At 49.1% G+C, this 15,186-nt stretch overlaps 1 protein-coding gene across 1 annotated transcript; it reads left to right on the forward strand.

Annotated features, from left to right (window-relative positions):
- Positions 1 to 8,196: 8,196 nt before the first annotated feature.
- Positions 8,197 to 14,689, forward strand: CCL5 (C-C motif chemokine ligand 5). The gene is made up of 3 exons (XM_059147300.1): positions 8,197 to 8,460; positions 9,885 to 9,996; positions 14,204 to 14,689. The coding sequence occupies exons 1-3, from the start codon at positions 8,385 to 8,387 to the stop codon at positions 14,289 to 14,291; spliced, it is 276 nt and encodes a 91-aa protein (XP_059003283.1). The 5' UTR covers positions 8,197 to 8,384; the 3' UTR covers positions 14,292 to 14,689.
- Positions 14,690 to 15,186: the final 497 nt, after the last annotated feature.

Genomic DNA, 15,186 nt, shown 5'->3' on the forward strand with positions numbered 1-15,186 from the left:
AGTCTATGTGTAAGATAGATCCCTAGATGTGGGATTGCTAGAGAGAGCTTATTAAATACAACATGTGCTTTTAGGTGTTGAATAGATTTTGCCAACTTCTCTCCCTCCATAAAGGCTGTAGCCATGTGTCATCCACTGCCAATGAAAGACAGCACAGGGAGTGATTTTTATATGAAGAAAAGACTTTCAGCTGGAAGAGAGGAGCTGAGGGGCAGACAGGGAAGCCCGTGCCTCGCCCAGACATTCATCCTAGGACAGCAAGTGACAAAGATGAGCCAGCACCACCAACAGGCTGCTCTCTGCAGGCAAGCCACCCATTTTACAGATAAGAAAACATGCTCAGAGAGTTGACATGCCTCACTCCGAGTCCTGGCCTAGAACCCCTCAGTCCAGGGCCCATTCCCCCAGCCCATGCATGCTTCCCCCACTGGTCACAGCTATCCTCTCCTGTGCTGACTTGAACCCAGCTCCTTCCCACTGTGAGCTGAAAATAATTGGGCCACCCACATGGTTTGGGCTTCCACTTGTCATTTCATTCCCACCCACAGGAAACCAGGACCTGTTCCCACACATACACATTCCCCCAGCTGGTGTTTCCAGCTTACTTGGAGCCTTGATTTTCCACTTCTCTGGGGTGGACATTCATCCACCAGACTAAGGAACTGAAAAACTCAACGGACTCTCTCCATGGTTACTGCTTGGTGGTGGACAGTGAGGGCGTGAAAGAAGCGAGAGTCACCCATGAGTCGTGGGTGGTATCGTCAGTCACTCTGGAAATAGAAGCAAGCATGGTGAGAACAGTGCTCTGCCCCTGTACTTAGAAAGTTCCTTTGCATCCTTTAACTCATTTGCCCTCCCCAGCAGTTCTCTAGTTTAGGCAAGGCAGGAAGTCTTACATTCATTCCTCCCATCTCATAGATAAGGAAAAGGGGCTATGACTTTTCTACTGTTCTGGAAGAGCAGAGACTAGAGGCGGACCCAGGTTTTCTGGTGTCTAATCTGGCCATACACTGTTCTGCCCACCATAAGCAATCTCCTGGTGGATGAGGCCCCCACAAAAACCATCCCTTAACTGCCCACAACCAGAATGAGTCCCTGTGCCCCCAGCAATGTTGTTGGGGACCCTGCAATACATGGATGTACATAAATTCCTTTCCCTGGATCCTCATCTTTGTTCTGGCTTCACAGATGCATCCTTCAAAGGAGACCCTTGGATGTTTCTGATGCGTGGCTTTGCAGTACATCTAAGTGCCTGGCATGGCCTGGGGAATGGGACGGGTCCTCAACAAGGGTGCGTTGCTCAGTTGGCTGAAAGGACAGAAGGGTGGATGGGTGGACGGATGGCTGATGTGTGGGTGGAATATTGGTTGAATTTGTTTCTTTGATTATTTTCACTTTTCCACACGGCATCTGTTACCCCTTCCAAATATCACATGGACATCCTTTCACGGAATTACTTCTCTCCCAGGGTATGCAGTCTCAGCGGTACTGCAAACCAGGTGCTCTATCTTCTCCCAGCCAAGAAGCAAGAAAATGACACAAGCTTGGCTGGTCATCCTCTCTCCCCGAGGTCTGTGAATCCTTAGTAGATGCGGATGTGGGTAGGAAGAATGGCTGGAGTACAGTTCTTTCAAAAGTGGCACCCTGATGAGATGGTCAGGTAATACCTGCTGCCCAAACACCCAGAGCTTTTCTGGTTTCCTACTACTCTTTTTCCAAGTCAGGCTCGCCAATGCTCTGTCCATTCTACAAGCCACTCAACATTACGCCCCTGGTATATTACCTTCCTGCTCACATGAGCCAAAGTTGTTTTCTGTACTTACAATGAATTTTAAATGGCACAGATCAGAGATGAATGAGTGGACGAGTAGATGGTTGGTGGAGGAATGGAAAGAGATGAGAGCATGGGGGAGTCAAAGAGCAGAGTGGGAAGCACGTGGATAAATGCAGCACTACCTGGAAAGGACTTGACGGACCAAGTGTTGAGTCCCAGGCCTTGGAAGGCTGGGAAGGAGGGGAGGCATGATGACCCTTCCATCTTGCCTGTGGTGGGGAGGTGATGTGAACTGGTTTTAGGGGCAACAGGACACCTACCCCCAAAGTCCTCCTTTAGTCTTCTATCTTTTGACTGAGAAAGCCTCCAGAAATAAGACTGTCATACCTCCATTTCCTAGATAAGGAAACTGAGGCCCATAAAGGGAAAGTGATTCCCTAAAATCACTGGGCTAAAAAAAATTTTAGGCTGGGGTGGGACTCAAACTCAGGTCCTAATTCCCAGTCCCTTGCTGTTTTCACTGCTTCGTGAAAGCTGCCTCTGTGAGGAATGACTAAGATGTAGAATTTCCAAATTCCATTTTGAGGAAATTCCCCAAGGGGACTTCCTCACCCAGGCTGGATGTCCTCAAAAATGTCAATGTCTCAGGAAGTTCTAAGGCCCCAATGGTAACCTGAATGTTCTGCAGGCCCCTGTGCTGGGGGGCGGGGGGGCAAGGCTGGTGGAGGAGTTTGGGGAAGCAATGTAGAGGAGAAGAAAGAGACTAGGGACCCCCATCCCTGAGAATGGATGCAGGGCAAGAAGGGGCTTCCCAAGGCCAGCTCCAAAAAGGGGCAGGATCCAGACCACAACCACAAGAGTCCTTAAGATTCTGAAACTTGTGTCATTTCCTTTGTAAGCCTGTCTGTGAAACTCTTTGAGAAAGGGTCTGCATGCTGGTTGTGGGCACCACCAGGAAGAGAAGAGGGGGCCATATGTCACCCCACAACCAAGTTTGGAGCGAGAGAGAGAAATCCAGTGAAGGACAGAGCATGGAGGCTGAGTCTCTGAAGTCCAAGGCACGGAGGGTGAGAAAGCTTCGGGCAGGCCTGAGTCATCACCATTTTCAACATATTTTCTTCCTAATAAGTGAAATAATGCCTAACGTGACCAGCACGGTGTCTAATAACTAATGGAAAATATGGTCAACTCCCCCTCCCCCGCCCCCATGTCCCTTAACACTGAGCTGAGATGAACACCCCTACTCGGTGAGGGGGCATGGGGAGACATGGAGTGGAGAAGCCCTGGAGCCTGGACACTTGGAGGAAGAAAGGGAAGGAACTGTGATCCCCATATCTGCTTGTGCCACGAATGGTGCTGGGCAGGTGACCAATTGTCTTTTAATCCTGAGGCATCCTCAAGAGCTGGATATTCTTTGTCCCATTTTCAGAAGGGAAACCAAGATTGTGGAACAGTTAATAGCTTGTCCAAAGACATACAGAGAGGAGGTCATCTGTCTGATTGCTACTCCAAGTGTGTCCTTCTTCACCAGGCTTTCCCGTGGGGACGGGGGACAGTGGAAAGGAGGGGGCGGCCGTGTTGTGGGAGTAGGTGCAAAGAAAATGGCTGCTTCTGGCAAACATGCTGGGGGAAACAGAACCATAAAACAGACTCCCAAGCATCAGGAGGAGTAGCACCTGAGATCAGCTGGCACTCAGCAAATCTGTAAGAACAGATGCTTCTCCCTGGGCCCCACTCCCAGGGCTGCCCCATCCCCGAGGCATCCTGTGGTGGGCTCCTCCAGTAACCTGAGGCGGTGAGCTTATCAACAAACACACCACAGGCTGCCAAAAACAAGCGGGTGTACTCAGGCAGCTGTCCCATGTGGTGAAGGCGAGAAGCGTGCGGGGAGGCCGAGCTGCAGCCCTCCAGGCCAAATGTGATTGAAACTATTAAAAAAAAAATTGTCACAGTTCATACCCCTGACCTGGTGAAATGCACTGGAGGTGCATGGGGCGGGGGGAAGGTGCAGGATAGAATGGCACCGAAAGAACAGATCAGACCAATATGAAAGGCAAGGTGTGGCAGGAAGAGTCCTGGGTAGGGGTTCGAATCCTGCTCTCCTCCCCCGCTGGGCAATTCCTCGGTGTGGCTGCCCCTTCAGACCCTCCAACAGCCCGGCCAGAGTACCCACCCCAGGCAGGGCCCTGTGGACACACGGGTGAGAGGGCAGCTAGCTGGCTCCTGGGAGAAATACTCATATTTGTAAACAAGGACAGGGGAGGGATGCAGCCAGGGAGCAGCTCTCCCAATTTGCAGATGGAGAAAATCAAGGCTCCTCGGGAGGAAACGACTTGGCCTCGGGCTTCTCTCGGGGCTCAGACTGGGATTCCTAGAGAATAGAGGGACTTTCCCTGCTTTGGGCCTTTTTTTAAAAAGCAGCCAGAAAAAAACAGAGCCACAGGATCCTGAGGGGAACTCCAGGTCTGAGCAAAGCTTTGGAACCCAGAGGGCACGAGGTTTGGCTTTCTTTGCCTGTCTTCAGTTTCCTAACATCACAGTGTGAGGCTGGGCAGGCAGCCAGCTGAGCTCAGGGAAGGAATGAAAGAGGAGAAGGGAGACTGGGCCAGGAGGGCGAGGGAGGGCCTGCCCTAGGCTGGAAAGAGTGTGTGTCTAGCTCTAGCGAGGAATGGACTCACATCCGGGAGTGGGAGGGGAGCTGATGACAACCAAGCCCTGTGAACTCAAGAGTCAATGAGCCTGCTGGATCTCTTGAACCTCATACACGCAAAACTACGTATGTCTGTGTAGGCCTCGAAAGCATTCACAGCTCTCATCAGATTTTTTTTTAATATTTTTTTTATTTATTTGCCAGAGAGACACAGCGAGAGCAGGAACACCAGCAGGGGTAGTGGGAGGAGGAGAAGCAGTCTTCCCGCCAAGCAGGGAGCCCAATGTGGGGCTCGATCCCAAGACCCTGGGGATCCTGACCTGAGCCGAAGTCAGGCGCTTAATGACTGAGCCACCCAGGCACCCCTCTCGCCAGATTCTTAAAGGGCTCTATTGCCCAAAACAGGCTGGAAGCAATCTCTCACTTCACAGACGAAACTGAGACCCAGAGAAGGTGAGCACCCTGCTGGAGGTCAGCAGTGAGAAGTAATACAGCCGCGTGCAAACCTAGGAGTCCGACTCCAAAGAACCCATGCACTGACTCGAGATGCTATAGGAAGTTACTCAGATTAAACCGGCATGAATTTAGCATTTATCATGTCCAAGATTTTTATGGCAATCACGGGGAGAATACAAAAAGCAACTAGAAAAGAAAGACCATAAGATGTTGTTACTTTGTCCAGAGAGTAAAGACCAGAAGAACACAAAGGTGACTCATGATAAAGGAGGCTATTTTCACTTGTCACTGTCCAGTGCTCAGACCACCACACACACACACACACACACACACACACGCACACACACGCACGCGCGCGCACACACAGCAGGGGGCAGGTGGCTGACTTGCTCACGTGGCATCTGCAGCACCCACAACAGAGTCTGGCTCACAGCAACTCCCAGGAGTAGTTTGCAGGTGAACAAGGACTGACTGAGTGGGTGTAGACCAAACGCACTGGTTGGGGGTGGAGGTAGGGCAGGGAGGGCTTCATGATGTTTCTACCTCCCCTTACAGTCTCCTAAGCACATCCACCGTCATTACTCTCCTTGGTCCTCTTGACCACCTGTGCATGGGTCACAAAGAAAGGTGTCCCCCGTTTTCAAGGACATGAAAGGCTGGGCGAATCATAAGGATAGTCGCCATTCATTGAACCCGCACCTTGATTTCCTCATGGAAGCAGGACCTTAGAACCAGAGAACCTACTACTAATTCCATGAGTCCAAACCGGAGTTTGCGCAGAATGTAGTGAGAGGTAGAAACAGAATTACGAGCAGGGTCTTCCCCCTTTCTTGTCCCCACAGTCCACTGGAACCACCAGAAGGGATGAAACATACTCCTGAAATACCCATTGCCTCTTCCTGCTCAGCAACACCACCATCCTACCTCCCCCCACTCCCACTTCCACACACACACACTTACAGCAGGAAGTTCACCAGAACTTAAGGATGAGCATCACATGGGTCCATCTCACTTCGTAACTCAGCTAGGGTCCTAACTCAGCATATTTGGTGTCCAGGAAAATACTTTGCTTTCTTCCTCAAAGAGGGAAACTGAGATCAGAAAAAGGAAACAGAAATAGAGCTCACATGGAAAACCTGAACCTTAGCAGAAGCTTCAGGATTTCTCTAGAAACAATGCAGGGTAGTAGAAAGTCTGTAAACCCAGACAGACTTGGGTTCAATGTCAAGTTCTACCACCGCAGGCTATGAGACCTCAGCAAGTCCCTTAACCTATGCCTAACCGACCCATCTGCTTAAAAACCAACACTTTTTGTGACACAGCTCACTAACCCATGTTAACTGGGAGTCTGATCTAGATGGCTGAAAAGCCTAAAGTATAGAATATACCTAAAGGGACTGCCATTATAATAACATGATGATAATCACTAACATTATTAAGTACCTAACACACATCAGGCATGATACTAAGAGCTTTACACACGAATACTTTTATAGGAACTTAACTGTCTCAACAGCTGGGGGGGGGGGCATTATTATTACCACTGCATTAGAGATAAGGGAACTGGAGCCAGAGAGATTAAGTACCTGGCCAAAGGCTGTCTAATAAATGGGGGAAACACCAAAGCCCCTGCTCTTGACCACCAGGCTACACGGCCTCCCACACGTTTAGTAACTTGGGGGACTGTGTGAGGGAAACAGTTAAAGCAGGCAAACCATTACTGTGTGGACAGATGAAGGTTTCAAAAGTGCCTTCCATGTGTTTCTTTAAATGAGATGGCCATGGTTTTCAAAACTGCATTTCTACTGTAAATGGGTGAATGAGTCATGAGGCGGAGAGGAGAGGCTTCCTAGGACAGGCTAAGGGCAGCAGCCGGCACCTAGACAGGACGCAGCAACCGTTAACTGCCTGACTGAGGTGACTCAGTGGAAAAGGCTTGAGCCTGGTCATCAGAAGCACCTCGGTGCAATCCCACTGATCAGCCATGTGACCCTGAGGACCTTACTGACCTTTTCTGTGAAATGAAAATAACCACCCTTCCTCAAAGTCACTGTGAGGAGAAATGAGATAAGGTCTTCCCATTCTGGGTGATTCAGTCACCCTCAGACCCCAAGTTACATAGGTCACAAGAGTTAGTAAGAAAACGTTCTCGGTAGAAGATTATTTTTTTTTAAAGTTATGTATTTTTTTTAATTTGTTTGCTCTTGCCACTGTTGCTAGACAACTTTCTCTTAGATAATTCAGATGTCAACCTCAGCCCAGCCCAGGCCAAACTGTCAGCATTCTGAAGTATCCAAATAGGGATGGATGAAGAGGGCACCTGGGTGGCTCAGTCAGTTAAATGTCGGCCTTCAGGTCAGGTCATGATCTCAGGGTCCTCGGATCGAGTCCTGCACCAGGCTCCCTGCTCTGTGTCTGCTTCTCCCTTTGCTCCTCCTGCTCATGTCGCTCTCTTAAAAATAAATGAAAATCTTAAAAAAAAAAAAAAAGGAATGGATGAAGATTTACTGAACTCAAGTCTTTGGAATGGAGTAGGGACCTTGTCTTTAATCAAGACCACTCCATGGGTTCAGTTCAAGGATGTCCTCAACCATGAGCATTATCATGGTAGGGTATACTGAGTGCACAGGGCACTGAAGCGGATTCTGATTCCGCTGTTCATTTGCTGTGTGTTCTTAGCAAGTCATTTCTACTCTCTGGGCCTCAGTTTCCTCCTCTGCAATTGAAGAACATGGAAGAAATGATCCCTAGGGTCCTCTGCAGCTTTCAAATCCTGTCACTTTTGTATCCGAGATCTTAGAAATGAGAGGGGATCCCAGCAATTGCTGAATTTCTTCATCTGTAAAATGGGAAAAATGAGCATAATAATAGTACATGAGCTGACCTGGAAGATCTTTAGAATAGTGGCTGGCACCCTAGGGTGGGTTTTCTCACCTCCTTTGGGGGCTAGATGTCAGAGAACCTTCCCTTCCATGCATGAGAGGGGAAACACGGATCTGTAATGCATGAGCAAGAAATACGGATCTGTAACGCATGTGGTTGAAAGTGACCAAATAAACACTCAGTTTATTTCTAATCCATCCTAACTGCCCCCACCACCCCCGGGGAAGCATCCTCTGGACCTCTGATAAGCACCCCTGTCCCAAAAGAGGAAGCTGAAGATGCCATCAGAGGAAGAGGTTTTCCACCACCCGTGCTTATATTAGCTCTTCTGGAGGGCAAAGAAGGAACAGATGAGCTCATGCTGGATCAGAGGTAGTGAGGAGGAGAGAGAGAAAGAGAGACTCAAATTTCCGGAACCTATTTCAGTTTTCTTTTCCGTTTTCTGCAATTTCACTTATGATACCAAGCAGTACGTGGCTGCTGTTTTGGAAACTCCCCTTGTGGGGGGCGACCCTTCTACTGGCCTGACTCTATAAAAGGGCCAGCCTCAGCTTCAGAAGATCCCCACCGAGGTTCCTGAGACAGCCGGTGGCTCTCACGCAGCCTCCACCCACAGGTACCATGAAGGTCTCCGCAGTTACCTTTGCAGTCCTCCTTGCCACCGCCGCCTTCTGCGCTCCTGCCTCTGCCTCCCCATGTAAGTCAGGTCCCGACCACTGCAGCCCGGGGCCAGACCCTCACACTGGCCCAGACTTTGCCCTCCTTTAGCTGCGGCATTTATGCTGTCTGAACCCGATAATTTACCTTCCTATATATTGCTTTGCCTAGACGTCCAGCTGTCCCAAGAGATCTCAAAGCCACTTCATGGCAGGGACCTCTCTCTGCTCAATTTTTCTGTCCTCAGGATCTACACCCAAGCCTTTCAGGGGCTGAGTGTGGACCGATGCTGGGGATATTAGCGGGCAGAGGCAGCCTAGCTGGACCTTGAAACACAGCTAACTCAGGCCTATCACCAGCAGTGTTTCTAAGAAACTTCTAAGGTTGGGACAGTCCTATTCTACCCATTTCACAGATGGAAAAAGTGGGGCTTAGGAGAGGATTTTAACTTTTTAACTTTTTATTTTTTTAAGATATATTTGAGAGAGAGGGAGGGAGAGAGTGGTGGGGAGGGGCCAAGAGAGAGGAAAAGAGAAAGTCTCCAGCAGACTCTTACTGAGCAAAGAGTCTGACACAGGGCTCAATTCCACCACCTCAAGATCATGACCTGAGCCGAAATCAAGAGTGGGACACTTAAGCGACTGAGTCACCCAGGCATCCTAGGAGAGGATTTTTTTTTTTTAAAGCCTTGTATGGATCAAGTATTATGCTGACTGCTCTGCATGTACCATGTCATCTAATACTTGCCACTACTCTTAGAGTGGCTGAGCTTGACTTTCTGATGGAGAAACAGGGGCCCAGAGGAGTCAAGTAACTTGCCTAAGGTCACACAGCTAAAGTGGGAAAACCGGTGTTCAAAGTTCTATCTGGCTTTTAAACACTCCTACTCTACTGGGAAGGGGCAGCGGACACTTTCCAGTGTCATCCTGAATTAATTGACCAACAAAAAGTCCTCCTTCTCTGTTCAGAGTCCTTCTTACCATGCCTCAGCCAGGATGCCTTGCTCCCAGGATGCAATACACATCCTCAGGTCCCTCTTAGGGGTTGAGGCTGAGCCATGAAGTCTGAGTTTTGGAAGCCTCCTCCCAACCCACCATAGGTCTCAAAGAAACAAAGTTCTGAATCCATCAAGGATCCCAGGCGGGCAAGAATAAGGGCAAAGGGCCCAAGACGAGCTGGGAGGAAGCCCGGCATATCCATAGAACCAAAAGCAAAGGGTTATGGTGTAGAAAGATACAAGTAAGGCTCAAGAATTAGATGATGGATTGCAGAGATCTTCTCAGCCCTCTTTTAGAATCCCCCAGTCTGTTACCGTGTTTCCATGGCCAAGTGACTTTTACCTCTCTGAGCTTCAGTTTCAGCCAAAGGAAGATAACAGTCGACTTATCCAAGATAATGTACCCAGCACTATACCCCGCGAGTAATGGCAATGAATACAGGTGTCTCCTTGCTTTCTCCTCCCAGATGCCTCGGACACCACCCCCTGCTGCTTTGCCTACATCTCCCGCCGACTGCCCTTCACCCACATCCAGGAGTATTTCTACACCAGCAGCAAGTGCTCCATGCCAGCGGTCGTGTGAGTCCCAGACCTGTGGACCGTGGAGGGCAGGGGGGTGGGGGGCGGTGAGTAAGGGACACCTTTTATCCCAGAGCCAGTACCCCCAGGAGCCCTCTAAGAGGGTACCCTATCCACTCCTACCCATCTTCCAGCTGCTCAGGTAGCCATAGTTCCCCGCTCTGTAACTTCAGATCCCCCCACCACCCACTATCACATAGAAAATTAGACAAGCAGTTCCCGGGGCTGTTCTCCCCACTCTGACGGACTGGGTCAGGTCTCTGATCTTTATGAGTATGACTTTTACTGTAATATGACCTACCATTCCCCTGCATGGAGAAAAGATCGACACAATCATCTCTTTCCAATTAAGAACTCTACATTCCCCCATATCCTACACCCTACTGAATCCACCTATAACCTCAGAAGATCTAAGGAGGAGAGCCCGGGCCCTAGTTACAGCCAAGTGTATTTAAAAGAAAATTATCAATTGGTGAGGAAACAATGACATGAGATTCTTTTAAATATGCAAACTAATGCATTTGAAAAAATTAACAGTCTACTACCTAGAAAGAGCCTACACTCTATCAAATGCCTTACTTATACCAAAATTTCAGCACAACAACCCTTACAGGTATGTGTAACTCTCTCCACATTTTAGATAATGAATCTGAGACCCAAAGAGTTTTGGTGAGTTGCACAGTAGGGACAGAGCCTATTCTTGGAGCCTCCTCTTTCTACTACAGAAAGGTCAACAGCGATAATTGCTTAAGAAATTTAAGATAGAGACTTAAAAAGTGAAAATGGGGGTAATCATGATGTTTCCTATCTAATGGTAAGGTCTTTTTTTTTTTTTTTTTTTTTTTTTAAGATTTGTGGAGGGGGAGAGAAAGAGAAAGAGAGAGAGCACAAGCAGGGGGAATGGCAGGCAGAGGGAGAAGCAGGATCCTCACTGAACAGAGGGCCCAATGCAGGGCTCAATCCCAGAACCCTGGGATCATGACCTGAGCCAAAGGCAGACGTTTAACTGACTGAGCCACCCAGGCATTCCACAAAGTTTTTTTTAATGCAAAAATTCCTGGGACACTTGCAAAGCTATAGGTATTCAGAATTGGCTTTCGTTCTGGTGAGTCCTTCAAAGGAGAGTGGTAATTTTAACTTTTATCTTAAGTACTTATTACTTAACTACCCATTTTATCTCTGAAAATAAGTATTTTTCAAAAGAAAGAAAGTCTTATTTGAGTACCTGTTACGGGCAGGTAGAGATGAATAAACCACCATCCCTGCCCTATTGGACTCATAGTCTGATACAAGGAAAAGACAGATACAAAATGTCTAGAGCAACCCTTGCACAAAGAGACCTTACAAAAGGAGAGAGGGAGCACATCCAGCCTCAGAGGTGAGGGAACCTTTGCTGCAACAGGTGTTCAAGAAAAGCCCAAGGTACTGGGGACATTAGGCTGAGCGAATGCTGCCAGGACTGTCCTTTGGTTGAGGCAGCGTTCCCATGTAGAAAAGCAAGGAGGCTGGGGTGCCTGGGTGGCTCAGTGGGTTAAAGCCTCTGCCTTCAGCTCAGGTCATGATCCCAGGGTCCTGAGATCGAGCCCCGCATTGGGCTCTCTGCTCAGCAGGGAGCCTGCTTCCCTTCCTCTCTCTCTCTGCCTGCCTCTCTGCCTACTTGTGATCTCTGTCTGCCAAATAAATAAATAAAATATTTTAATATAAAAAAAAAAAAGAAAGAAAAGCAAGGAGGGTCTCGAGTGTCCACACAAGGACCCAAAAGTGTTAGAGCGAGTGAGAGGAGCTGGCACAGGGAAAGCCTAGAAAGTCAGGTTCAGTTAAGAGGCTGTTACGGTTACCCAAGTGAGTGGTATTGAGGCTCAACAGGACCTGAAGGGGAAGGGAAGGAGAGACGCGGTAGGAAACCATCACAGGAGGAGCCAACAAGCCCTGGCAGGGGAGGGGAGGTCACGGAGGTCAGGAACAAGGACGAGAGGGGGTTGAGGGATACTTGGGTTTCTACCCAAACGGCTGGAGAAGTACGGACTCCCCTCTTCCCCAAGTCTCAAGGAAGAGCCGTTGAAAGAGGAAAGAGCCCACGCACCAGCACGAAAACCCTGCAGCGGTGTCCAGCAGGGAGCGTGAGAAGAGGCTGGAGATAGGACATTCTTTGATAGGAGGAAAGGGTCTCCTGAGACGGGAGTGGCGATCTTGAGCAAAGTCTTGGGGAACGCTGGCTCCAGAGCTAGTCAGCCTGGGTTAGAATCCCAGCTGTGCCTGTTGGCAGCTGCAGGAGCTCAGAGCCAACAGGCAGCTAACCCCTCTGAGCCTCCATTTCTCCATCTGTGAAATGGAGTCAAAGGGAGAACAAGGAAATGAAACACACAGCCTGGTAAGTGTTAACTTCTCCTCCTTCTCCAAACGTACAGTTATACACACAGAAGTGACAGGTAAAACATGAGCGAAAGCAGTTCATTCACTAACTCACTCGATAAACACCTATTGGGCGCCTGCCCTGTGCCAGACCAAGGGCCAGAGACTCGGGAGAAATACACAGAAAAGGGCAGCAATTCTGAGAATACCAGCGCTCAAGGGGCAGGCCAAGGAGGCTGCTCCCAAGAGAACAGGCAGGAAGAGAGGCAGGAGGGAAGTCAGGCACGTAGGGGGTCCCCAAAATGGGGGAGAGAAGCTTAACCAGGAGGGGTTGTTCCTCAGTCTCACATTCTTCAGGAGGAAATGGAGGTCTGAGAAACCCTCAACCCAGATACTCGTTTCCTGCCCTTTTGATTTCCTGGCTACAGGCTGAGGGGGCTGAGAAGAGAGGATAGCAAGTCTGTAGGATTTCCTGTCTGACTCGTGGCTTGAAGAAGGGCAGTGGCTTGGTTTGAAGCTCCCTCGCCACCCCAAATAAGCAAACAAACTCTAGGAGGCATGAGAGCCCAGCATACTCCACCTGCTCCCTTTCTCTCCTTGGCACACTAGAACGGAAGGAAGAGAGATGACCAAGAGGCTCAGAGTCTCAGAAAAGGGAAGGCGGCTTCCTGGAGCACAAACACTATATCAGGATAGAACTTCAGAAGAAACCAAGAAAGACTCATGGTCACCAGACGACCTAAGTCTTCACTTTGTCTGAAAACATCTGGGCTATTAAGGTGCAGGAAAACATCCTAAAGAAGACAAAAGGAGAAAGGTCCAAGTAGACAGGCCTGGCCCCAAAGTAACATGTTAACGGACAGCACTGCTCTAGGCCTACAGTCTCGCCTAGATAGAAACAGTCTTCCAGCAAACAGGTGGGGCAGGCAGCTGAACTGAGCCCCGCAGGCTTTTATACCTCCAACCTTGCCATCAGCACCAGTGGAGATAAAGCCTCGACCTCCCAGAGGCCTCCACATGCCAGCCCAGTAATGGGCAGAGGTGCTTTGGCCATGGCTATACCTCGGGGCCACTGACCTCTCTGAGCGCTCATGCCCAGTACCAGGACCTTTGGTGTTATGTTGCTCTGATCCCTCCTAAAGAAGAATCCCACAACATTCCAATACATGCGTGGTATTTTCCAGAACTCCACAATACTATCTCATTGTGAGTCTCACAAGAACAGTGCAAAGTAGGAATTATTTCTATCTATATTTCAGAGGCAAACAAATAGATTCGGAGGCCCTAAGTGATTTGCCAGGGTGAATCCACTCATGAATAATGAAATCAAGACTCAGGGTCATGTCCTTCTGTCATCCACACACACACTTAGATGTATTCATTTGTTGAGTGTATCCCGGGCGTCTACTGCGTTATCTAGAGCCCAATCACATGTTTGGTCTTTTTAGCACTTCTTATCTCTCATCTATTCAACCATGACTCCGTTCCTAGAAGACACCTCTTTTTCTCACATCTTGAGCACCTGGCACAGGGTCTGAAATTGAGAAGCCCTGAGAAAAAGCTAGTAGTTGACCAGATCAACCCTGGACTCCTCAGGCTCTGCATGCCCTTACCTCTTCAGACTGCACGGGTTTGTGTGGGAGTTAAAATACACACAGATCTGCTTTTAGCTTGGAGCCCTACAACCCAACAGGAGAGGAAATATCCTTTCCTTAAAAGCTACAAATCCAGCCATACAGAGCTCCGAGGGCGCCCCACCCCAGTACCATCATCCCTTTGCGACTCAATCCACCTTATTCCCAAAAATGGCTGTCCGAGTGCTAACCAGGTCTCATCCTTTCCTCTTCTCCCACAGCTTTGTCACCCGGAAGCACCGCCAAGTGTGTGCCAACCCACAGAAGAAATGGGTGCGGGACCACATCAACTCTTTGGAGATGAGTTAGGATGGAGGGCGTCTTGAACCTGAACTCATGCAAACTTCCCTAGTGCTTCTTGTTCTTGTCTTAACCAGCTTGGGAAACTCCCCCCAAACCCCTACTCCCACTTCGCCCAGGGAGGGCACAGATCCCATCACCCAGCAGCAGCTATAAAAGCCTCCTCCACCTAAAGCCCCCAAGGGCTCCTGAGGCTCTGCCTTGTGTACCCAAAGCCCCTCAACTATTTGGTCCTAGCTCTGCAATCAGAAAGGAAGTCAGCCTGCCTCGTGAGGTGAAGAAAGGGGGAAAACTGGGCTCCTTCGGTAAATCCTGTGGCCACAGCTTCTCTCTGAGCCCCTCGCTGGGAAGGGCTGACTGGCACAATGTGAGAAATCAGCTTCCCATTAAAATTCTCCATGCAGTTACCAAGCTGGCTCCTGGTTTGATTGCCTCCTCAGGAACCCTCCTTCCTCACAAGCATTAAGTAATTAGCTACATATCGAATTTAACTGTCCTGTCTTTTAAGCGTTCTTTAGCAGACTGTGTGTGTGTGTGTGTGTGTCTTCAAGTATTTTATTAGGAGTTCAGATCAAATCTTTATAGAATGTTCCCTAGTTTGGATTTGGCTGGTTGTTTTCCTCATAATTTGATTCAGGTTAAACATTTCTGGCGGGGACACCACAGGGTGACACTGTGTTTCTCAGGGCGGCACATCAGGGTGTGTGTTCGTTTACTGGTGATGTTGAGTCTGATGGCCTGACGACCCAGGTTTTCTTGCCACAGTGAGCTCGCTGCTGTGTGCCAGGCCCTAGGCCAGGCATAGGAGGTTGGAGGGGAGAATGAGAAATGAGCCACAAGCCACAATCTTTAACTTCAGGCAGATTAAACTTATGATTAATACTGAAAGGAAGCAACTGTTCAA

Source organism: Mustela lutreola, chromosome 15 (assembly GCF_030435805.1).
Source record: "Mustela lutreola isolate mMusLut2 chromosome 15, mMusLut2.pri, whole genome shotgun sequence".
NCBI classification, from domain to species: Eukaryota; Metazoa; Chordata; class Mammalia; order Carnivora; family Mustelidae; genus Mustela; species Mustela lutreola.